This window comes from Chiloscyllium plagiosum, unplaced genomic scaffold (genome assembly GCF_037043375.1).
Source record: "Chiloscyllium plagiosum isolate Xiang-an unplaced genomic scaffold, Cpla_swu_hap1 HiC_scaffold_8, whole genome shotgun sequence".
Taxonomy (NCBI): domain Eukaryota; kingdom Metazoa; phylum Chordata; class Chondrichthyes; order Orectolobiformes; family Hemiscylliidae; genus Chiloscyllium; species Chiloscyllium plagiosum.
In genome coordinates, this window is record NW_028270146.1 from 101,325,730 (window position 1) to 101,350,334 (window position 24,605).

The 24,605-nt window shown below is 43.5% G+C and overlaps 1 protein-coding gene across 5 annotated transcripts in view; it reads right to left on the bottom strand.

The window, feature by feature from the left end:
- LOC122553883 (uncharacterized) overlaps nucleotides 1–24,605 on the bottom strand; it is a 287,844-nt gene that overhangs the window by 54,088 nt on the left and 209,151 nt on the right. For all 5 annotated transcript variants that reach the window (XM_043698346.2, XM_043698344.2, XM_043698343.2 and 2 more), the window contains one exon: nucleotides 8,059–8,170. In XM_043698346.2, the coding sequence (XP_043554281.1) occupies nucleotides 8,059–8,170 (112 nt within the window). The remainder of the gene's footprint in view (nucleotides 1–8,058; nucleotides 8,171–24,605) is intronic.

Below are 24,605 nucleotides of genomic sequence, written 5' to 3' on the forward strand. Positions count from 1 at the left end.
AAGGTTGGGAGAGTGGGGGGGGGGGGCACACGAATGGAGGGACACCCAGGAACATATTGAGGAAGGAGATCAGTCTATAACTGGTATAGTTGGGGGGGGGGTATCGTAAGAGAGGAGGAGGAGGAGGAGCAGTGGCGCTTTTGATAAGTAGTACATTACTACTGTACTTAGGGAGGATATTCCTGGGAAAACGTCCAAGAAAGTTATTTGGGTGGAACTGAGAAACAAAAAAGGGATGACCACCTTACTGGGATTGTACTACAGATCACCTAATAGTCAATGGAAAATTGTAAGAAGATTTCAATTATCTTTAAGGATAATAGGGTGGGTATGGTGTGGGATTTTAACTTTCTAAACATAGACTGGAATAAGGGTTTAGATGGAGAGAAATTTGTTAGGTGTGTACAAGAAAAATAGGTAAAAACAATGACTGCAGATGCTGGAAACCAGATTCTGGATTAGTGGTGCTGGAAGAACACAGCAGTTCAGGCAGCATCCGAGGAGCCTGATGAAGGGCTTTTGCCCGAAACGTCGATTTTACTGCTCCTCGGATGCTGCCTGAACTGCTGTGCTCTTCCAGCACCACTAATCCAGAGTGTACAAGAAAAATGTCTGATTCAGTGTGTGGATGTACCTACTAGATTAGGTGCAAAACATGAGCTCTTCTTGGGAAATAAGGCAGGGCAAGTGACTCAGGTGACAGTGGGACAGTACTTTGGGGTCAATGGCCATAATTCTATTAGTTTTAAAATAGTGTTGGAAAAGGATAGACCAGATCTAAAAGTTGAAGTTCTAAATTGGAGGAAGGCCAATTTTGACACTATTAGGCAAGAACTTTCAAAAGTTGATTGGGGACAGTCATAGGTAAAGGGATGGGCCCCAGCTATGCCTGCCTCTTCGTCGGGTGTGTAGAACAGAGCATCTTCCGTAGCAACACCGACACTATTCCTCAACTTTTCCACAGCTACATCGATGACTGTAGTGGCGCTACCTTGTGCTCCCATGAGGAGGTTGAACAGTTCATCACATTCACCAACACCTTCCACCCTGACCTCAAATTCACCTGGACCATCTTGGACACTTCCCTCCCCTTCCTGGACCTCTCCATCTCCATCTCCAGTGACTGGCTAACCATGGACATCGACTACAAACCCTCATTTCACTCTGCCTCCTATAAAAATTCCCAATTCCTCCACCTCTGCTCCCAGGCGGAAAAATTCCATCACAGAACTTCTCAGATGGCCTCCTTCTTCAAAGACCATAATTTCCCTCCACTGCATCTCCTCCACTTCCTGCACCGCTGCCCTTGAACACCACCACTCCAACTACCACCCCCAACTCCCGGTCCTCACCTTCCAACCCACCAACCTCCAGATACATGGCATCATCCTCCAACACTTCCGCCACCTACAAACAAACCCCACAACTAGGGATATATTTCCCTACCCATCCCTATCTGTGTTTCGGAGAGACCATACCCTCCGTGACTCCCTTGTCAGATCCATGCCCCCCCACCAGCCCACATCCCACTCTCGGCACCTTCCCCTGCCACCACAGCAAGTGCAATACCTGCACCCACACTCCCACCTCACCTCTGTCCAAGACCCCAAAGGATCGTTCCACATCCGACAGAAAGTACCTCGACCAATGTCATCTAGTGTATCCGTTGTACTTGATGTGTTCTCCGCTACACTTGCAGATTGTTTCAGAGAACATCTCTGGGACACTTGCACCAACCAACCCCACCACCCCGTTGTCAAACACTTTAACTCCCCCTCCCACTCCACCAAGGACATGCAGGTCCTGGGCCTCCTCCATCACCAAACCCTAACCACCCGATGCCTGGAGGAAGAATGCCTCATCTTCTGCCTTGGGAGTCTGCAATCACACTGGATCAACGTGGATTTCACCAGTTTCCTTATATGCTCCCTCCCCACCTTATCCCAATCCAAGCTTCCAACTCGTCTCTGCCCTCTTGACCTGTCCATCTTCCTTCCCACCTATCCGCTCCACTCTCCTCTCCGACCTATCACCTTCCCCCCACAACCTTCATCTACCTATCACATTCCCACCTACCTTCCCTTCCAGCTCCACCTCCTTCCCATTTGTCTCTCAGCACCCCCGTTCCATAAGCCTCATTCCTGATGAAGGGCTTATGTCTGAAACATCAATTCTCCTCCTCCTCTGATGCTGCCTGACCTGCTGTTCTTTTCCAGCATCCAACTCTCATCCCTCAAAGATCAGCAAAGCAGCCTATGTGGAGAACTGCAGGAGATGGGGGAGATCTAAACGAGTATTTTGCATCAGTGTTTACTGTGGATAAGGACATGGAAGATACAGAATGTGGGGAGATAGGTGGTGACATCTTGAAAAATGTCCATATTACAGAGAAGGTGGTGCTGAATATTTTAAAATGCATAAAGGTGCACAAATCCCAGGATCTGATCAGGTGTAACCTAGAACTCTGTGGAAAGCTAGGGAAGTAATTGCTGGGTCCCTTTGCTGAGATATTTATATCATTCATAGTCACAGGTGAGGTGCCGGAAGATTGGAGATTGGTTAAAGTGGTGCCACTATTTAAGAAAGGTGGTAAGAAAAAGCCAGAGAACTACAGACCAGTGAGCCTGATATCAGTGGTGGGCAAGTTGTTAGAGGGAATACTGAGGGACAGGATTTACATATATTTGGAAAGGCAAGGACTGATTAGGGATAGTTAACATGATTGTATGTGTGGGAAATCATGTCTCACTAACTTGATTGAGTTTTTTGAGGTAACGAAGTGGATTGATGAGGGCAGAGCGGTGGATGTGTTCTATATAGACTTTAGTAAGCCGTTTGACAAGGTTCCTCATGGTAGACTCATTAGCGAGGTTAGATCACATGGAATACAGGAAGAACTAGCCGGAGGGTGGTGTGGGGGGGGTTGCCTTTCAGACTGGAGGCCTGTGACCAATGATGTGCCACAAGGAGCAGTGCTGGGTTCACTGCTTTTCATCATTTATATAAATGATTTGGATGTGAACATAGGAGGCACACTAAGTAAGTTTGTAGATGACACCAAAATTGGAGGTGTAGTGGACAATGAAAAAGACCTTAGAAGACAACGGGATCTTGATCAGATGGGCCAATGGGCTCAGGAGTGTCGAATGGAATTTAATTTAGATAAATGCGAGGAACTGCATTTTGGAAAGGCAAGTCAGGGCAGGACTTACATGCTTCATGGTAAGGTCCTGGGGAGTGTTGCTGAACGAAGAGACCTTGCAGTGCAGGTTCATGGTTCCTTGAAAGTCGAGTCGCAGGTAGATAGGATAGTGAAGGCGGCTTTTGGTATGCTTTCCTTTATTGGTCAGTGTATTGAGTATAGGAGTTGGAAGGTCATGTTGCGGATATACAGGCCATTGATTTGGCCACTTTTGGAATATTGTGTGCAATTCTGGTCTCCCTCCTATCGGAAGAATGTTTTGAAACTTGAAAGGGTTCAGAAAAGATTTACAAGGATGTAGCCAGGGTTGGAAGATTTGAGCTATAGGCAGAGGCTGAATAGGCTGGGGTTGTTTTCCCCTGGAGCGACAGAGGCCGAGGGGTGACCTTGTTGAGGTTTATAAAATCATGAGGGACATGGATAGGGTAAATAGTATTTTCCCTGGAGGGTATAGATTTAGCGTGAAGGGGAAAAATTTAACAGGGATCTAAGGGGCAACTGTTTCACACAGAGGGTGATGTGTATATGGAATGAGCTGCCAGAGGAAGTGTGGAGGCTGGTACAATTACAACATTTAAAAGGCATCTGGATAGAACATAGAACACACGCACACGCACACAATCTCTCTTTGTGGGAAACAACAGCAAATCCAAGAGAGCTTAAACCTAAAGTATTTTAAAACAGGGAAGGACTTATGTTCATCTGAACAACTACCAAAGCATGACCTTCACCTTCCAGACAAAAACATGTCATCATTGGATGATGATTTAAATGGAAATAGTGTGTAAGTATATGGGGGGAAAAGCAGCTTTGTGCTTTGCTGACATCTCCAGGGAGAGGGTTGTGGGTGGAGCTGAGTAAAGAGGTTGGGAGATTTGTTAGAGGCAATGAGCAGTGTCTGGTGTGGAGCTCGTAGTGTGTAGCAAGAGATGGAGTGCCTGGGTGGCCTTGAAATGCACCACCAAAATGTTTAACCAAGAAAGGATCAAGCAATACAAGCAACACACTCACTTCCAGATGGACTGAGCTGAAAAGCAGGTGATCATTCCAGAAAACTCACCAACGGCCATGGTGGATGTGATGCCATTGAAGAGACCCATTGCTTTATTTCAGCTCTGAAAGGAATACCCCTGGCAAATTAACGAGGAAGGAAGAGGGAGCTTTGGGAATAAGATAGAAACTATGGATTAGAAATACTGTGTTTAAGATAAATAACAAGAGCGAATGAAATAAAAACAAAAGATGCAGGAATTTGTTGGAAGTTGTTAACCATTCACCATAACCATTCCAATGAAAGGCCATCAACCTGAAACTTAGGGTTGGGATTAATGGTTGGCTCATCACCACCCTTCTCCCAAACAGGGTGGGTCAGTGGTTAGCACTGTTGCCTTATAGCGCCAGGGACTCAGGTTCGATTCCACCTTTGGGCAATTGTTTGTAGAGTTTGCACATTCTTCCAGTGTCTGTGTGGGTTTCTTCTGGATGCTCCAGTTTCCTCCCACAGTTGAACAATGTGCAGTTTAGGTTGACTGGCCATGCCTAATTGCCCATAGTGTCCAGTGATGTGCTAGTTGGATTAGCCATGGGAAATACAAGGTTACAGGGATCATGTAGAGGGGTGAGTCTGCGTGGGATGCTCTTCGGAGGTGTGAGCTGGATGGGCCAAAATGCCTGCTTCCACACTGTAGGGATTCTAGGATTCTATGTAAAATGAGGCACAATGACAACGTGTTGACCAGTCTCTGAAATCTGAAGCCCTCCTCCCACTTTCGAATCAAACAGCTACCAAGCCTGTTTGATTTTTCATTGCCCAATTCACTTTTCACTAGTCGCATGGGGTAAAATTTGGGAGTGAGTTGTGCCAGACATGTGGAGGTGGCATTAGAGTGGATTAAAAAAAGGTACATAACAAGGTTGCCTCCCACAATCCAAAGATGTGCAGATCAGGTGAATTGGCCATGCTAAATTGCCCATAGTATTAGGTGCATTAGTCAGAGGGAAATGGGTCTGGGTGGATTAATCATTGAAGGGTCGGTGTGGACTGGTTGGGCCGAAGGGCCTGTTTCCACACTGTCGGGAATCTAATCTAATACAGCACAGAACAGGCCCTTCGGCCCACGATGTTGTGCCGAACATTTGTCCTAGCTTAAGCACCCATCTATGTACCTATCCAATTGCCTCTTAAAGTTCGCCAATGATTCTGACTCTGCCACTCCCACAGGCAGTGCATTCCATGCCCCCACCACTCTCTGGGTAAAGAACCCACCCCTGACATCTCCCCTATACCTTCCACCCTTCACCTTAAATTTATGTCCCCTTGTAACACTCTGTTGTACCCGGGGAAAAAGTTTCTGATTGTCTACTCTATCTATTCCCCTGATCATCTTATACACCTCTATCAAGTCACCCCTCATCCTTCTCCGTTCCAATGAGAAAAGGCCTAGCACCCTCAACCTATCCTCGTACGACCTATTCTCCATTCCAAGCAACATCCTGGTAAATCTTCTCTGCACCCTCTCCAAAGCTTCCATATCTTTCCTAAAGTGAGGCGACCAGAACTGCACACAGTACTCCAAATGTGGCCTAACCAAAGTCCTGTACAGCTGTAACATCACTTCACGACTCTTGAATTCAATCCCTCTGCTAATGAACGCTAATACACCATAGGCCTTCTTACAAGCTCTATCCACCTGAGTGGCAACTTTCAAAGATCTATGAACATAGACCCTAAGATCCCTCTGCTCCTCCACCTTACTAAGAACCCTACCGTTAACCCTGTATTCCGCATTCTTATTTGTCTTTCCAAAATGGACAACCTCACACTTGGCAGGGTTGAACTCCATCTGCCACTCCTCAGCCCAGCTCTGCATCATATCTAAGTCCCTTTGCAGCCGACAACAGCCCGCCTCACTATCCACAACTCCACCAATCTTCGTATCATCTGCAAATTTACTTACCCACCCTTCGACTCCCTCTTCCAAGTCATTAATAAAAATTACAAACAGCAGAGGACCCAGAACGGATCCCTGCGGAACTCCACTTGTAACTGGGCTCCAGGCTGAATATTTACCATCTACCACCACTCTCTGACTTTGACCGGTTAGCCAGTTTTCTATCCAACTGGCCAAATTTCCCTCTATCCCATGCCTCCTGACTTTCCGCATAAGCCTACCATGGGGAACCTTATCAAATGCCTTACTAAAATCCATGTATACTACATCCACTGCTCTACCCTCATCCACATGCTTGGTCACCTCCTCAAATAAGACTTGTAAGGCAAGACCTACCCTTCACAAATCCGTGCTGGCTGTCCCTAATCAAGCAGTGTCTTTCCAGATACTCATAAATCCTATCCCTCAGTACCCTTTCCATTACTTTGCCTACCACCGAAGTAAGACTAACTGGCCTGTAATTCCCGGGGTTATCGCTATTCCCTTTTTTGAACAGGGGCACAACATTCGCCACTCTCCAGTCCCTGGTACCACCCCTGTTGACAGTGAAGACGAAAAGATCATTGCCAACGGCTCTGCAATTTCCTCTCTTGCTTCCCACATAATCCTAGGATACAACCCGTCAGGCCCGGGGGACTTGTCTATACTCAAGTTATTTAAAATGTCCAACACATCTTCCTTCCTAACAAGTATCTCCTCTAGCTTACCAGTCCATTTCACACTCTCCTCTTCAACAATACGGTCCCTCTCGTTTGTAAATACTGAAGAAAAGTACTCATTCAAGTACGATAGGTATGAATTTGGTACGAAAGTGCTGGCAAATAGGACTAGGTTAGTTTGGGATATCTGATCAGCATGGGCAAGTTAGACCAAAGGTTTTTTTTCCCATGCTGTACATCTCTATGACTCTAAATCAAATTCCTTCCTCTGCAACATACTGGAATATTTTAGATATCTAACTTGGTTTTGGTGGCAATCAATTACAGGTTCCTTCTCTTTCTCTGCAGATTCCCTAATCTTTATTACATCTACTGTTCTTAAACAAGCTAATGAGAAATCTTCTTCAGGGTGGGTAGTTAACAAATTAAGTGAGAACAGAAGGGTATTTTGTGCAAGCCTAACAGGAAAGAATTTAACTGAAGAAATCCCCCTAGTGTGATGGAAGATTGAGCCAGTATCCTTTAGGAGATGGAAAGGTTTGGAGATTCTCAAAGTAATCCATTTACTGTAGAAAAGCAAGTCTCTAATAGATGCTGCATTTACAACCAAGTTCCTGATCATAGTGACTTCAAGAATGTTGGTGGTGAGGATGTAGGAATAGCATCATTGGTCTTGGAGATCTGCTTGGAATCTCTCTTCTGGCCCAAATGACACAAATGTTACTTGCTATTTATCATTCCAGACTGGATACAAAGGATATGGATGTTTTCACTAACTGAGGACTTACAAGCTGAGCAGAATATTATGTACAGAACAGCATGAATGAAGGAAAGATATCGGGCCTAGGATGCTGCCCTGAAGAGCTCCTGAAACAATATCCTGTAGCTGCCCTTCAATAAACACCTTCAAAACGTGAGGCCACTCTGGCCTCAAGAGAATTTTTACCCTGACTGACTTCAATTTTTCTTGGATTACGTTGTGTCATATTTGACCAAACATTTCCTGATTTCAAAACTTCACTTGTTTAGAAATAAAATCTAGCTTCTCATGAGTGTTATTGGAGTGTTAGCCTGTGCCTAACCCAATGGAGATGAAAACTTTACAGACTTTAAGAACTTGGCATACACTATGTTAACTTCATTAACAACATGCAATGGAAATTCATGCACTTTATGCTGCATATAAAGAAACAATACTTAATTTTTCAACAGAATAAAAGTCAATCTCTTTTGCTTTTTTACTTACTTAAAGCTTCTGGCTCTTCCAGTCAATCTATCTTTGCCCTTTGATTTACTGCTATCTGTTGCTTCAGACCACGGAAACAATTCTTTGGTCTTGTCGGCATGATTTCCATCATCTGAAATGCAAGAGGAAATATTTGAGTAATGGCATCAGATGGAAAATACTTCATATCTATTTGAAAGTGCTTTCTGAGTAACAATTTTCATTAGAGGTTTAAAATGGCATTTCTTTTGGCAAAGCAATGAAATACACCATTTTTCAAATGCATACAGGATTGAATCATCTTCGGTTATCAAACCACTTTTAAAGAAAATGTTGCATTGCTCAGTTTTTAAAAAAATTTTTTAGCATTTTTAACAAAAAAGATATTTACCTGTGGCATGAGAAAGATACTACTGTAATAAAATGTGCATACTACACTGCACTGATCGCACCACTCACTGTAAAATACAACCATGCCAAATTCAGAAATAATTCCTTTTGACTTTTTTCACTTTTGTTGCCAGCCAAATAGCAGATAACCATAATCAATTCCTATTTGGCAGTCTTTCAGCAGGACAACATCCAAAAGATTATGTTTTCACAACAACATATGAAAACATTTTGCAGGCCATACTTATTTTGGCATCAGCAGGAGAATGAAGCTTCTGCACAAAGATTAAGGATATTTTACAGCTGAAGGAGCCAACAGGCCCCAATGCCTTCCTATGAACCTTTCAGATGTACATAATTTCACACTTTAAACTTAAATCCTGACTATATAAAATACTCCCTTGCAATAAAGTTCAAAGTAGCAAATCCAATTTGGAATTTAACATTAATACACAATTGACTAGGCAAGAAGTATGGCTAAAAACTCTATTTTGCCTATAATCATGAAACTTTAGTTCCTAACATTGTGGACTCATGTCTAACAATAAGATCCTATGGGATCATGATGCAATGATGATACAATACCATAAGACTAAGAGAGCATGATGAAGGGAGAGCTCACGCAGGAAACACTCTAAGGTAATGAAGATCAAGCTCTTTATGTAGTGTTAGCATATTATGAAAGATGATGTTCGAATGTACCTCTATTTATTGCAGGATTATTTCAGAGGGAACAAGACTCTGATGACAAAATATGGTTGGTACAAGATGATAATATATGGAATTGAAGAATTATAGAGAAAAATCCCAAAGCAGCCAAAACTAAAAGACAGGGTTCAACAATGGAAACCACGGCATCACCAACCTCAAGTTTTCCTTCTCAATACGAAAGTGATTGCGAGGATGTCACAATGTATTCAGCACTCCAGACTGCATTTCATGAGATATGACTCAACACCATGTTCAGGGAAAACGTCAAAGAACTGTTGATAATTTGTCCAGAAAACCAGCTGAAGAGGCTGAGAAACAAGATTTGGAGTTGCTAGTAGAAGTAGCAGATTTTACATTCGCAATAAATAGAAAATTGCTGGCATCGCAGTAGAAATTGCAGCAAATCAGAGAAGCTAAACGTAGAGATGAAGAATGTCCACAGATCAGATCTTTGTCAGGAAGGATAGCCAGAATACATCTCTTGTAGCTCAACATTGAGACAGCACTTCTCCCTATTATAGGTGCTTTTAAAAAAAAATTGGCAATTCATAACGCATTCAGAAGTGATATTCTTCAAAGATTACATCAATATGATCCAGGAATATTAAAATACAGAATAAGAGCCCAACATTATTTTGGTGACCAGGAATTATCAGAAAAATGATCATAAACTATAGCACTCACATAACTAATTGTCAGGAACAGAAAGAACATTTAATATTGACAATTTCATCAAGATCTTGGGAAAGACTGGCAATGGCTTGTTTGAGTTTAAAGGGTAAGTTTACATCCTTGTTATGAAATATTATTGAAGAATGAATTGAGATAAATCATTTAACACTGTCTTATAGCAGAGATAATCATAGAAGTATTGAAATAAATCTATTTAACTCACTGTATCCTGATCCACCAGCAGCTGATATTTGATTGCACTTCACAAATTAGCAATTTACATAATTTGACAAGGAGTATGGATTCATTCCTATAACATGTTCACTTCATTACCCTGAAGTAAATGAGCAGTGATAACCATAAAAGAACTTCTGAAAAAGGAATCATCATATTGATTTAGCCTTATTGAATCATAGATCATTGTCATTACATAATGGACTATCATGAGCAGAATTATTAATGGGAGAAGACTGCGAATCACTGTCAAAGAAACTAAAACCATATATTACAATGAAAGACCCTGGCAGAGTGAGACAATGGATTCAAGAGAGAAATAACCATAAACTTTAATCAAGGGCATCAAACAAGACACTGTCAATTTTTCAGTTGGGAGAAGGCACATGGATCTGAGAAGGACAGCAAGAAGGAACTACTGCTAGGGAAATAGAATAGAGATAAAAAAAACTGCAGATGCTGGAATCCAAGGTAGCCCAGCAATAGGCTGGATGAACACAGCAAGCCAGGCAGAATCAGGAGGTGGAGAAGTTGACATTCTGGGTGTAATCCTTCTTCAGGACTGGGGGTGGGTGTAAAGGGAGCTGCAGATAAAAGGGGTAGCTGGGGCAAGGTGGTGAAGTGGGAATAGGTGAAGAAAGGCACTTCATCGCCACCCTGTTTATCTGCAGCTCCCCTTACACTCACTCCCAGTCCTGAAGAAGAGTTACACTCGAAATGTCGACTTCTCCATCTCCTGATTCTGCCTAGGGAAACAGAATAAGCACAAGCATATTTGGGGGTCACAGCACAGAGTTTTAGAAGAAGAAATTGTGAAAAATAACTTTGAATAAATAATCAGTACGAGCATAGCCGAACCAGTTCAACTCTGAAGACAACAGAGAAACAGACAGAAAGCTCTATACGGGTGAAAGAAATGAACATTCAAGCAGGAGAGAGAAAAAGCAGACCAACAATCTCAGCATCAAATCTAAATGAGATCGGGAACAATTGCCAAATGGTCCCAAAGGTAGTCCATGAGATTTGAGACGTCGGGAGGCGTTAGGTGTTTACAATGCAAATAATAGGAACAAGGACTTGGGGAGAGAAGTGGAGTAACAGTTTAACAATATGAGCCTATGGGATAATTATGTAACATCACATGACTAAGAGAGAGCGAAATATGAGCCTATGAGATAATTATGTAACATCACATGACTAAGAGAGAGCGAAATATGAGCCTATGGGATAATTATGTAACATCACATGACTAAGAGAGAGCGAGCTGGAGAGAGATCTCACAGAGCGACACTGAGTTAGAGTAGGTTAATCTCTGTATGTAATGTTACTATCTGAATAAAGGTTATGTTCAAATTTACCTGGACTACTGCAGAATCTCCTAATAGAAAATGAGAACTCCCCCTCATCACACCAACCCAAAAGGTGAAACAAACATGAAGTAAAGAATGCTACCAGTCAGTTTTCTTTTTCTTGCCAAATCAATGTAAACTTACAAAATGAAATTCCTGGGGGGAGCTATGTCATAACTATACTGGAAAGCCTTACCATAGGCCTGGATGCACCAGGAATCTTAACTTTCTGTTATAAATTTGTAAATGTGATGAAGCTTTGCCCCATGATAAATGTTAAACGGTAAAGTTAAAGTGCTATGTCCACTCACCTCTAATTTGATTTTCTTACCTCATTTCCTGCCCTCAAAACTTATTACTGCTCCTCCATTGATGGCACACTGTATTTTTTAACTCATCACCTGGTGATGTCACTGAATTTTCAAAAGTTGACTTTCTAATTACTTTCCTCTCTTTTGACTGGAGGGGTGTGACCAGTGGTGTTTTGCAAGGATCTGGGCTGGGACCTCTGTTGTTTGTAACTTATATAAATGGTTTGGACGAAAGTGTAGGTGGTCTGTTTAGTAAGTTTGCAGATGACATAAAAGTTTGGAGTTGTGAATCGTGAGGAAGATTATCACAGGATAAGCAGGATACAGATCAGTTAGGAAGTTGAGTGGAGAAATGACATATGGAATTTAATCCACTTTAATCCAAACAAGTGAGAGGCGATGCATTTTGGGAGGTCAAATGTAAAAGGAAAGCATACAGTAAATGGCAGGGCCCTTAGAAACACTGATATGCAGAAGATGTTGGAGTCCTAGTTAACAGCTCCTTTAAAGTGGCAAAGAAGCCATACAACTTGCCTTCATTGGGTAGGGCATTGAAGATAAATGTTGGCAAGTCATGTTGCAGCTGTATAAAACTTTGTTAAGAATCAGACAACACCAGGTTAATAGTCCAACAGGTTTATTTGGAAGTACAAGCTTTCGGAGTGCTGCTTCTTTATCATGATTTGGAGATGCCGGTGTTGGACTGGGGTGTACAAAGTTAAAAATCACACAACACCAGGTTATAGTCCAACAGGTTTATTTGGAAGCACTAGCTTAATTGTGTCCTCCACAACCACCTGATGAAGGAGCGGCGCTCCGAAAGCTAGTGCTTCCAAATAAACTTGTTGGACTATAACCTGGTGTTGTGTGATTTTTAGCTTCTTTGTCAGGTAGCTAGAGGAGCAGGATCATAAATAACAGAATTTTTAGCAAACCATCAGTGTCAGACAACTGATGCAATATATTGAACAAACCTAGATTGCTGGTAAGTCTTTCATCTTTTAGAATGGGTTGCAGGTTTCGATTAATTAATTTGTAAATCACAGAATTCCTTTCAAGTCACATTCCTGAGATAACTTAAGATTTTATAAAAAAGGTGTGAGGTTAGAGTCTGTATGCATTATTATTTTGCATCAGATAGGTTCTATTTCCAAAGTTGGAATTTATAAAATGTCACGTGGATTATAAAAAAATATTGTCTACATACAGATTGGGTGCTTTTTGAACAAAATAGAATGGATCTACAAATACGATTTATAAACCTCTATAAGGTCACTCCCTCAGCCTTTGACACTCCAGAGAGTGTCTACCTGTAGCTCAAATGCCCCAACCCTGGCAACATAGTTGAAAATCTTTTTCGAATCATTTGAAGTTTCACAACATCCTTCCTATAGGAGGGAGACCAGAATTGCACACTACATTCCAAAGGTTCCTATTCCTGAAGAAGGGCCTGTGCCCGAAACGTCGAATCTCCTGTTCCCTGGATGCTGCCTGACCTGCTGTGCTGTTCCAGCAATAAAGTTTCAACTTTGATCTCCAGCATCTGCAGACCTCACTTTCTCCTCGAACATTCCAAAGGTGGCCCAGCAAATGCCACCTTTGCTGGTGAGCTTGCTGCACAGCTACAACATGATCTCACAACTCCTATACTCAATGCCCTGACCAATAGAGGCAAGCATACCAAACACCTTCTTCTGGATCAGTGGTGCTGGAAGAGCACAGCAATTCAGGCAGCATCCGACGAGCAGCAAAATCGGGCAAAAGCCCTTCATCAGGAATAAAGGCAGAGAGCCTGAAGCGTGGAGAGATAAGCTAGAGGAGGGTAGGGGTGGGGGTGGGGAGAAAGTAGCATCAGGGCAGAGGAAATGACCTGGGAGTTGCAGTGGGAGAGGGACTCCCTGAGATTTTTGTAGAGAGAGGAGGAAAACTTCTTCAAGGCAGGCATCCTTGCAAGAGGATTCGCAGTAGGGTTAAAATCAACGAGGTAAAAACAATGACTGCAGATGCTGGAAACCAGATTCTGGATCAGTGGTGCTGGAAGAGCACAGCAATTCAGGCAGCATCCGACGAGCAGCAAGGAGGGGACATGAAAGGTCCTTAGTTGGTAGGATTAGGGAAAACCCTAAGGCTTTCTATAGGTATGTCAGGAATAAAAGAATGACTAGGGTAGGAATAGGTCCAGTCAAGGATAGGAGTGGGAAGTTGCGTGTGGAGGCTGAAGAGATTGGGGAGACACTGAATGAATACTTTTCGTCAGTATTCAATCAGGAACAGGACATTGTTGTCAATGTGAATACTGAGTCACAATTAAGTAGAATGGATGGCTTTGAGGTATGTAGAGAAGAGTGTTGGAAATTCTGGAAAGGGTGAAAATAGATAAGTCCCCTGGGCCTGATGGCATTTATCCTAGGATTCTCTGGGAAGCAAAGGAGGAGATTGCAGAGCCATTGGCCTTGATTTTTATGTCCTCGTTGTCTACAGGAGTAGTGCCAGAAGATTGGAGGCTAGCAAATGTGGTTCCCTTGTTCAAGAAGGGGAGTAGGGATAACCCTAGGTGAGTCTCATTTCTGTTGTGGGCAAATTCTTAGAGAGAATTGTAAGGGATAGGATTTATGAACATCTGGATAGGAATAATGTGATCAAGGATAGTCAGCATGGTTTTGTGAAGGGCAGGTCATGCCTCACAAACCTTATTGAATTCTTTGAGAAGGTGACTAAGGAGGTGGACGAGGGGAAAGCGGTAGATGTGGTGTATATGGATTTTAGTAAGGCGTTTGATAAGGTTCCCCATGGTAGACTACTGCAAAAAATACGGAGGTATGGCATTGAGGGTGAGTTGGAGGTTTGGATTAGGAGTTGGCTGGCTGGAAGAAGACAGAAGGTAGTAGTTGATAGCAAAGGTTCATCTTGGAGTGCCGTCACTAGCGGTGTTCCGCAAAGATCTGTTTTCGGACCATTGCTGTTTGTCATTTTTATAAATGACATGGAGGAGGGGTTAGAAGGTTGGGTGAGCAAGTTTGCGGATGATACGAAAGTCGGAGGAGTTGTAGACAGTGAGGAAGGATGTGGCAGGTTACAGCGGGATATAGATAAGCTGTAGAACTGGGCAGAAAGGTGGCAAATGGAGTTCAATGTAGCTAAGTGTGAGGTGATTCACTTTGGTAAGAGTAACAAAAAGATGGGGTACTGGGCTAATGGTCGGATACTTGGCAGTGTGGATGAGCAGAGGGATCTTGGTGTCCATGTACACAGATCTTTGAAAGTTGCCACCCAGGTTAATAGTGCGGTGAAGAAGGCATATGGCGTACTGGCTTTTATTGGTAGAGGAATTGAGTTCCGGAGTCCTGAGGTCATGTTGCAGTTGTATAAGACTCTGGTGCGGCCGCATCTGGCGTATTGTGTGCAGTTTTGGTCCCCATTCTATAGCAAGGATGTGGAGGCACTGGAACGGGTGCAGAGGAGGTTTACCAGGATGTTGCCTGGTATGGTAGAAAGATCGTATGAGGAAAGGCTGAGGCACTTGGGGTTGTTTTCATTGGAGAAAAGAAGGTTTAGGGGTGACTTGATAGAGGTGTACAAGATGATTAGGGGTTTAGATAGGGTCGACAGTGAGAATCTTTTTCCACGTATGGAGTCAGCTATTACAAGGGGGCATAGCTTTAAATTAAGGGGGGGTAGGTATAGGACAGATGTTAGGGGTAGGTTCTTTACTCAGCGAGTCGTGAGTTCATGGAATGCCCTGCCAGTAGCAGTGGTGGACTCTCCCTCATTATGGGCATTTAAGCGGGCATTGGATAGGCATATGGAGGATAGTGGGCTAGTGTAGGTTAGGTGGGCTTGGATCGGCGCAACATTGAGGGCCGAAGGGCCTGTACTGCGCTGTATTCTTCTATGTTCTATGTTCTATGTTCTAAAACAAACACCTTCTTCACTATCCTATCTACATGTGGTGGTGGATTGCAAGGTGACCATCTGCAGGAACTGCAAACATGAGGGTCACCTGACTAAGGACTGTCAGGAAGTAAAGAGCTGCAACCTGTGCGGAGAGGCGGGCCACATGTACAAGACCTGCCCCACTTACGCACAGATGGCTGGAGGTGGCAATGTGAGCCGTGGACCCCCAAAGACCAGTAAGGTCCACCCAGACAGCAGGGAAACAGAGTCTGGTGGCACCCAGAAAGAAGAACAGGCTTGAGTGGAAGAGGTGGCAGCCAGCGGAGAGACACAGCAGCTGATCCTAGCTCTAGCTGGGCAGATGGAAGCAATGGAGGAGAAGGTAATCGAGCAGACAGAGAAGTAGATACTTGTTAAAAACAGGAAGAGAAAATCCGGCCAGGCCCCCAAAGCTTCCCAGCATAGGGGGAAAAGTCAGCTGCACGAGGGAGGGACGGCCAGCTCGTCGGATGGGGAAGATGGGCGCAAAGAATGTCATCACCACCAGAAGAAGAGACAGAGCGCCGTAGATAAAGAGGAGGGCATTTCCTCCCAACCAGGAAACAACGGACCCCCCGAAGTCACCCTCCACCCAGTGAGAACCAGGGGGTACCCACTGCCCTACAACTACAGACAACTGAGAGCTGTGATCCTCTGACAGTCCCATAGTCAGACACAGAACTGGACGGTGCGGACCCTTGCCTTGGCTCAATGACTCCAGAGCAGGCAAATGACCCCAGTGAGAGCCTGGATAGCTACCTCAGCCCAGCGAGGGTCCAGCAGTTCGTGCTCACCATGGGGATGCAGACAGCTACCCCAGAGACAGGACAGTCAAATGGACAACAGTAACCCCATAAACTGGGGGTTAAAGAAGGTTCATTTGCTATTGTATAACAGGGCACCCACTCAGTAGGTGGGTTCTGCTGAAGCCACAGCTAAATAATAAGAGACTGGATGGTTAATAAAGGGAACTGGAAATAGGATAACTGTAAATTCAATTAATTCAATCTGTTCTTTGTAATGTTAAGGCATGCAATGTATATATCTATGAACGACATGACAAATTGTACAAGTACCAAAGATTTATTTCTATGAATAAAGTATATTTTGAAATTAAAAAAAACACCTTCTTCACTATCCTATCTATCTGCAAATCCAGTTTCAAGGAACTATGAACCTGCACTCCAAGGTCTCTTCGTTTAGCAACACTGAAAAATTTTTAAACAGAGGGTGGCACCTGGTATGTGCTGCAGAATGTTCAAGAGGCATATAGACAGACACATGAAAAGGTACGGAATAGAGGGATACGAACCATGTGCATGCAGTAGGGATAAGTTTAGAATGACATCATTTCAACCCAGATATGGTGGGGTGAATGGACAGTTCCTTGCTGTACTCTTCTGTGTTCTAATAACCCCACAGAAAATCCAGTCATCTTGTTTGCTGTGTCAGATTCTATTTGCTGGTTTTTCCTCTCAAATTACACTGCACTATATCGTGTTCGTTTTCCCACATTGAGACCTGCCATGTTACTCTATAAGCCATGTATAACTAGAAGAATTTTTAAGCAGCTAGAGTGCACATGCTCAGTGCAGGCAACAGGATAAAGGAACAAGGAATTAACCTGCATCCTTTCCTAATCCCACAGAGTGAATACACTGTGCCCAATATAACAGCACTATTTTAAAAAATATTTTCTCATCAACCTATTCAGAGATGTTATGACATCTGGAGCAGGTAGGACTTCAAATCAGGTTTCCTGGCTCAGATGTAGGGATACTACCACTGTACCACAACACCCCCAAGAAATGTTATTAAATCAAGAAGCTGACAGGAACCAACAGACCTGCATTTAACTCATGTTGATCAGTATTAGATGGAAAATGTCCATGGGATAAGCAGATCGAAAGTTTGAACACTGGGTGGGGATTTGTCCCTGAATTCTATAAAACCGGAATTGTACTGTCAGTGCACAGATTTCCCAGATTTTCTGAAATTTGCCAGATAAAACAAGATGTGATGGGGCTGAGCAATTGACAGGCAAGAAAACCTATAAAAGCTGCTTTTTAGCTTTTAAGCTGAGGACTTGTTTCAACAGTGTGCTTTCGCTGCTTCAGAAGTGATTTCCAAGACAAGACCTGTGCTACCATGGAGGTTTTTTTTTGTCTTTCATCTGCACTTCTGAGCTGCTGTCATTCTCAAAAAGGACAAGGGCTGCGTAGACAGCTCTATCTGAAACTTCAGATAAGGAGCAAGAGGTCTCGCACCAGCAAAACCAGCAAGTTTCTCCTTAACCATTTGCTACTCCACAGTACGTTGGGATGAGTGCAGAGCACGAGGTTGCAGGCATTAAACCCCCCCAAGCATGCAAGCATAAGAGGTACAGTTCGTAAGTTTGCAGATAACACCAGCATTGGAGGTGTAGTGGACAGTGAAGAGGATTACCTCAGATTACAACAGGATCTGGACCAGATGGGCCAATGGGCTGAGAAGTGGCAGATGGAGTTTAATTCAGATAAATGCGAGGTGCTGCATTTTGGGAAAGCAAATCTTAACAGGACTTATACACTTAATGGTAAGGTCCTAGGGAGAGTTGCTGATCAAAGAGACCTTGGAGTGCAGGTTCATAGCTCCTTGAAAGTGGAGTAGCAGGTAGATAGGATAGCGAAGAAAGCGTTTCTTTATTGGTCAGAGTATTGAGTACAGGAGTTTGGAGGTCATGTTGTGGCTGTACAGGACATTGGTTAGGCCACTGTTGGAATATTGCGTGCAATTCTGGTCTCCTTCCTATCGGAAAGATGTTGTGAAACTTGAAAGGGTTCAGAAAAGATTTACAAGGATGTTGCCAGGCTTGGAGGATCTGAGCTACAGGGAGAGGCTGAACAGGCTGGGGCTGTTTTCCCTGGAGCGTCAGAGGCTGAGGGGTGACCTTATAGAGGTTTACAAAATTATGAGGGGCATGGATAGGATAAATAGACAAAGTATTTTCGTTGGGGTCAGGGAGTTCAGAACTAGAGGTTTAGGGTGAGAGGGGAAAGATATAAAAGAGACCTAAGGGGCAACGTTTTCAAGCAGAGGGTTGTACACGTATGGAATGAGCTGCCAGAAGATGTGGTGGAGGCTGGTACAATTGCAACATTTAAGAGGCATTTGGATGTGTATATGAATAGGAAGGGAGGGACTAGATTTGGAGGGATATGGGCCGGGTGCTGGCAGGAGGGACTAGATTGGGTTGGGATATCTGGTTGGCATGGTCAGGTTGGACCGATGGGTCTGTTTCCATGCTGTATATCTCTATGACTCTATGAGCACAGAGTGTATAAGCAGAGCATAATCTTCCTGAATGTGTTTGGGCAGCACAGCCTCAGGAAGACTCAGATTCTCCAGTCAGGCCATCCTGCCATTCATATTCATTTGAAACAAGACCTTTGGCTAAACAGGCCAGATAGGCATGCAATGCCAGGTGCCATCAAGGACACAACAGTCAGGAATTGCTCTGCCTTCCAGGAAGCTGCTGGTGATCTCTGTAGAATCACTCAATCAAAACTGAGGCAGTGTGGCCAACTGCGCATCAACTCTGACCACTGCTTTCCCCTCTGTCCATAATCCCGTTTTCAGCCCCCATCACAAAGCTGTCCAGTCAATAACCCATCTTCTGACAGGTTCCACTGCTCATCATTACCCCATGCAACAGTAATTTAACATTGACAGATCACCTGACGGGTAGGACGAAACAACAGGTCTTCGAATTATTGTAATGAGGTGAGAATTGAGGGTGTGAATAATTGTGAGAGGATTAGTACTGAGGGAGTACATTTTTGCCAGTGGGTCAATATTAGGCACTGCCTGACTGTAATGGGGTCAGAACTGAGGGAATGCCAGAAGATTACGGGATCAGTACTGAGGTATTGCAGTGCTGTCAGAGAGTCAGTCCTGAGGGATATCCCCATTGTTAAAGGATCAGAATTGAGGGAGCGCCATACATAAATGGCTAATGCTGAAGTAGTGTTCCACTGTCAGAGGGCCAGAACTGAGGCAGTGCCTTACTGAAATCGGATAGACAGTCAGAACTGAGGGATTGCATTATTATCAGAGGGTCAGTACTAAGTTAGTGTAGCACTGTCAGAGGGTCAGTACCCATGTCCTGCATGGGTGAGTAGAGCTGTGAGGAGAAGGAATCATTTTGATTACACATGCAGCACTTAGACTGCACTGCTATCTATTTGCTACATAACTGTGGCATAATCATTGAAATAAAGTCCTATATCAAAGTGTCAAGTTGAATCAATCCATGGTCCTTCTTGCCAGAGAGCTCTATCTCTCCCTCAATAGAGGAGTATGTATGTCAAGCCTTCTTTTATAAGACATATGACAATTGACTACTCTCATTGTTAAGAACCTGTCCTGTTCCTTATATTTGCAATGTAAATGGAATGGACCCAGCCATAGCAGGAGTGATCTCTTCAGTTGGATCCATGCAATAAAAACGCAGGGTGATAGAATAGAAACTGATGGACCAAAATGCTTTGGACCAATAGAAGTCACGAAAGCTGAATGGTGTCCACATGAAGAGGTTACAGCTGAAAGTCTCCTCAGGAAGGCTTTCGATCTCGGTGTAATTTCTTCCGCATGGACGCAGGCTGAGGATATCCTGGAACACTGTGGCTGAACTTTGCCAGCTGCTGCATCAGAATCTACAACCTAATGGTGTAGGTGGCTTTCCTATCACGTTGGCCATGATGGTAAGAGCTCCTCTGAACTTTTATGTGATTTGATTCCTTTCAGGGGTCTACAGGAGATCTCTCTTCAATCCTTCACCCATAAATGCATCAAGACTGTAATCAATGCCAGCTGTGCCAGAATATACTGGTTCATCATGTTCCATTATTCCGAGGTCAGTGCCGCAGCCTATGTAGGAAGATTCAGCAACATAGCTGGCCTCCTGCATGCGCCACGAACTGTTCACACATCACCTGAGAGGGCCATACCATTGCACAGAGGAGTTCATCAATAGGATCACCAACTCCACTTGTTAGAGGTTTTCTTCCTGGAACTGGGGGAGCTACCATGACTCTCACATCCTTGAGAACGCTAATGTTTCTGCTGTGTTTGAGGATTCAGGGGCCAAGACCGTTGCTTACTGGGGAACAAGGGCTACCCACTACAACCACAGCTGGTAACTCCACTACACAATCTCCTGACTGAGGCACCATGTACATAGAATGCTGCGCATGGTTTGACCACAAGCTGACAACAGGTCTGCTGAAGGTAAGGTTCTGCTGTCTGAATTGCTCTGGGATAGGGCCCTTCAGTACACAAAGGGTAGATGAGAATTGGGTACAATGATCAATATAAAATACTTGTTGCTCAATATGCAAACTTTTTTTTATATTCTAGGGAAAAAATGCAGCTTCTGTTTGCTTGACTTCTGTTCATTTTTGCTATTGTAATTAATAGCTATTCTTTTGAATCATTTTAAAGCTTCCCTGTTGTGACGGTCCAACATTGAACAATGATAAAATGTTACAGTGGGCACTGATGAAAGATTGGCACCGACATAGAAAAGGCTAAAAGATGGGATGTGGCTAAGGACTGCTGTGTGGCCTGGCTTTTAAACAGCCATAGGTGTAGGAATGTGCATGTGCAATGAAGTGTCAGACCAGCTATGGAGAGTGGAAGAACTGGGCTAGTGTCTGACAAGACTGGCATAATATGGGTGTACTGCAGTAGGAATGAGGTGAGTTTGGGACACCCATGCAGAAAGCTTGCAAGGTCTCCAGGATGTGAAAGATACAATGACACTACATAAAATAAGGGCAGAGGAAGTACTCCTGGTATTCTGGCCAGTACTCATCACTCATCAATATCTCTCACTTTCACAACTTTAATTTTCACCCATTTTAAATCCCTTTCTCTCTTTCACCACTGCAGCCCCTTTGTCTTTTGCATTTCACCCCTATACCACCTGCCTTCTTGATCTTCTGCCTTGGTTATCATTTTCCACCATCTTTCAGTTTTGAAGAGGGTGATGTAGGACCTGTCTCCACTCGATTCTTTTCTTTCTCCACAGATGCTGCCAGGGCTGCTGAGTTTCCCGTGTTTCTTCCCGAGGAGACTTAACAGGTCAGATGCTGAGATGTTGTTTCCCCTTGTGGGAAAGTCTAGGATCAGAGGGGATAATCTCAGAATAAGAAGTTGCACATTTAAGACAGAGATGAGAAGGAATTTCTTCTCTCAGAGGGTGGTGAATTTCTGGAACTTTTTTTTACCACAGTGGGCTGTCAAGGCTGGATCATTAAGCATATTCCAGGCCGAGATAGACAGATTTTTAATCAGTAGAGGGATTCAGGGAGTATGGGGAAAAGGCAGGAATGTGGAGCAGACTTGATCTCATTGAATGGCAGAGCAATGAGCTGAATGGTCGACTACCACTCTACCTTTTATGGTCTTATAACAAAAAGTCTAGTCGTTACCACATTGCTGTCTGTGAGAGCTTGCTGTGCACAGAACTGGCAGATGCATTTCCTACATTGTAATGATGATTATAGTATACTTCAAAAGTACTTCGTTTAATGTAAAGCACTTTGAAATGTCTGGTGGCCATGGAAGTGCTATATAAATGCAAGAATTCTCCCTTCTCTTTAGATCCTTCCGAAGAAAGGAAAATCCAGGTCTGAATCACTTTCATGCATCTTGCTTTGATTATACCAAACTGTTTCACCAATCTTTCGTGAGGCTAGAAAACCCAGGAGAAAATGCAGGGCACCTTTAAACTTTTCCTATGCGATTATGCCTGCAGGCAGTCTGATTGACAGGCTAGGAACCTTTCAGCTACAAAGTCCACTTTACAGAATCAAAGCTCATCAGTGCAGGAGGTGCAGTGAACAGAGATTATGTGGAAGTGGGGAGGAGCTAGGACCCTGACTGCAGGAGACAGGGACTTAAATAGTGCTCTGCAGTGTTGGCAGGGGGTGGAAAGAGAATAAATGAAGTTCAGGAGTTCCCAATTCCTTGGATGGTGGGGTAGGAGGGTTTCTGATCTTTGGGGAGGGAAAGGACAGTGGTCAGATTTTATAAGTAACTTGTCGGACCTGGAGGACACACACACTCCTATTCTCCTTAACTAATAAGCACTACATAATAGAGCAGCTCTTCTCAACTTCTTTCAGTGCATGGTACATTGGGGAAACCGAGCAAAGGCTACGACAACGGATGAATGGGCACCGCACAACAATCAACAGACAGGAGGGTTCCCTCCCAGTTGGGGAACACTTCAGTGGTCCAGGACATTCATCTTCCAAGGTGGACTTCGGGACAGGCAGCAGAGAAAAGTGGCCGAGCAAAGGCTGATAGCTAAGTTCGGTATCCATAGGGAGGGCCTCAACCGGGACCTTGGGTTCATGTCACATTACAGGTGATCACCATTGCACTACACACACACACAGATATTCCTACACACACACACACACACACACTCACATACACACGGTCACAGGTACACACAGATGCGCACATGGACACCCACACACACTCTCCCACACTCACACATGCACCCCCTCACAGACTTAAGATACTCGGCACTCACTACACACACACACACACACACACTTTCTCACACTCACAACCCCCACCCCAGACAGACAGACACACACACACACACACACACAGACAACGACCCACATGCACACATATATTTTGTGAGGTGAATTTGTACTTGCAGAGTTACATTGTACTTTGCTTAAAAACTGCATGCATTCATGTAGAACTCTGAGCTCAAAAACTGCATGAATTTATGTAAAACTCCGTTATCTCACTTTTTAGATTAGAATCAATCTAAACATCATGGCATAGACAGAGAACACAGGCGGCCAACACCTTCAACATATTGTCTATCACCATTGTTAACAGCTAACCCGAGAATGCAACTTTAAAAAAAAAGGTTTTGTGATTTACACATGAAAGAAGTGAAACTATTATTGTATTCTAACAGATGAAAGGCTTAACAGACAATCAATTTTTCAATGTATAACTTCAGTTACATCACACTGTAACTTTTTGCTATAAATTCTGTGTTACGATCGAGCCCTCCACTATCACCTGATGAAGGAGCGTTGCTCCGAAAGCTAGTGTGCTTCCAATTAAACCTGTTGGACTATAACCTGGTGTTGTGTGATTTTTAACTTTATACACCCCAGTCCAACACCGGCATCTCCAAATCTTTCAGTGCTCACTTTCAGGGGTTTATTATGAGGTTTATAAATAGAATGGCTATCAAAAGGAGGGCTCATCATAATTCTGTGCCTCAGGTTAGTAGATTAGTTATTGACCCTTTCTAACAGCCTTGGGTGACTGTGTCAAGTTTGCATGTTCTCCCTGTGTTAGCATGGTTTCCACCCAGAGTACAAAGATGTGCAAAGATGTGCACTTGAGCTGGATTTGCCATGCTAAATTGACCAGCAGTTGTCTAGGGATGTGCTAGCTAGTTGGATTGCCATGATAAATGCGGGGTTAGGGGGAAAGGCTGCAGGGGTGATGCTGGGTCTGGGGGGAATGCTCTTTGGAGGGTTAGTTTGGACTCAATGGGCTGAACGGCCTCTTTCTGCACTGTAGTGATTCTATGATTCTAGAAATAAACAATCTTAGCCCTGATTATTTTAATTGATTCTCAAATTTTCCAAGATACATTTCTGGATATTCACTCTCCTTTTTATGTAAGTTCTTCTGATTTCACTTAATTGATCCCCTCATTCTAAATGCACTAGGTTGTCTACATTTATCCGATCAAATCCTTTTACCGTTTCCAACACTTCAATTTGACCCCCTCTCAAATCTTTTATGCTCAAGGAAAGCAAATTTATCCAGCCAGTCCTCACATTTTAACACTTGTAGCTTCTATCTTTATTCATGACATAAACTCTATTGAGACAAATATTTCATAAAATGCACACAACATAATAAACAAAATAGC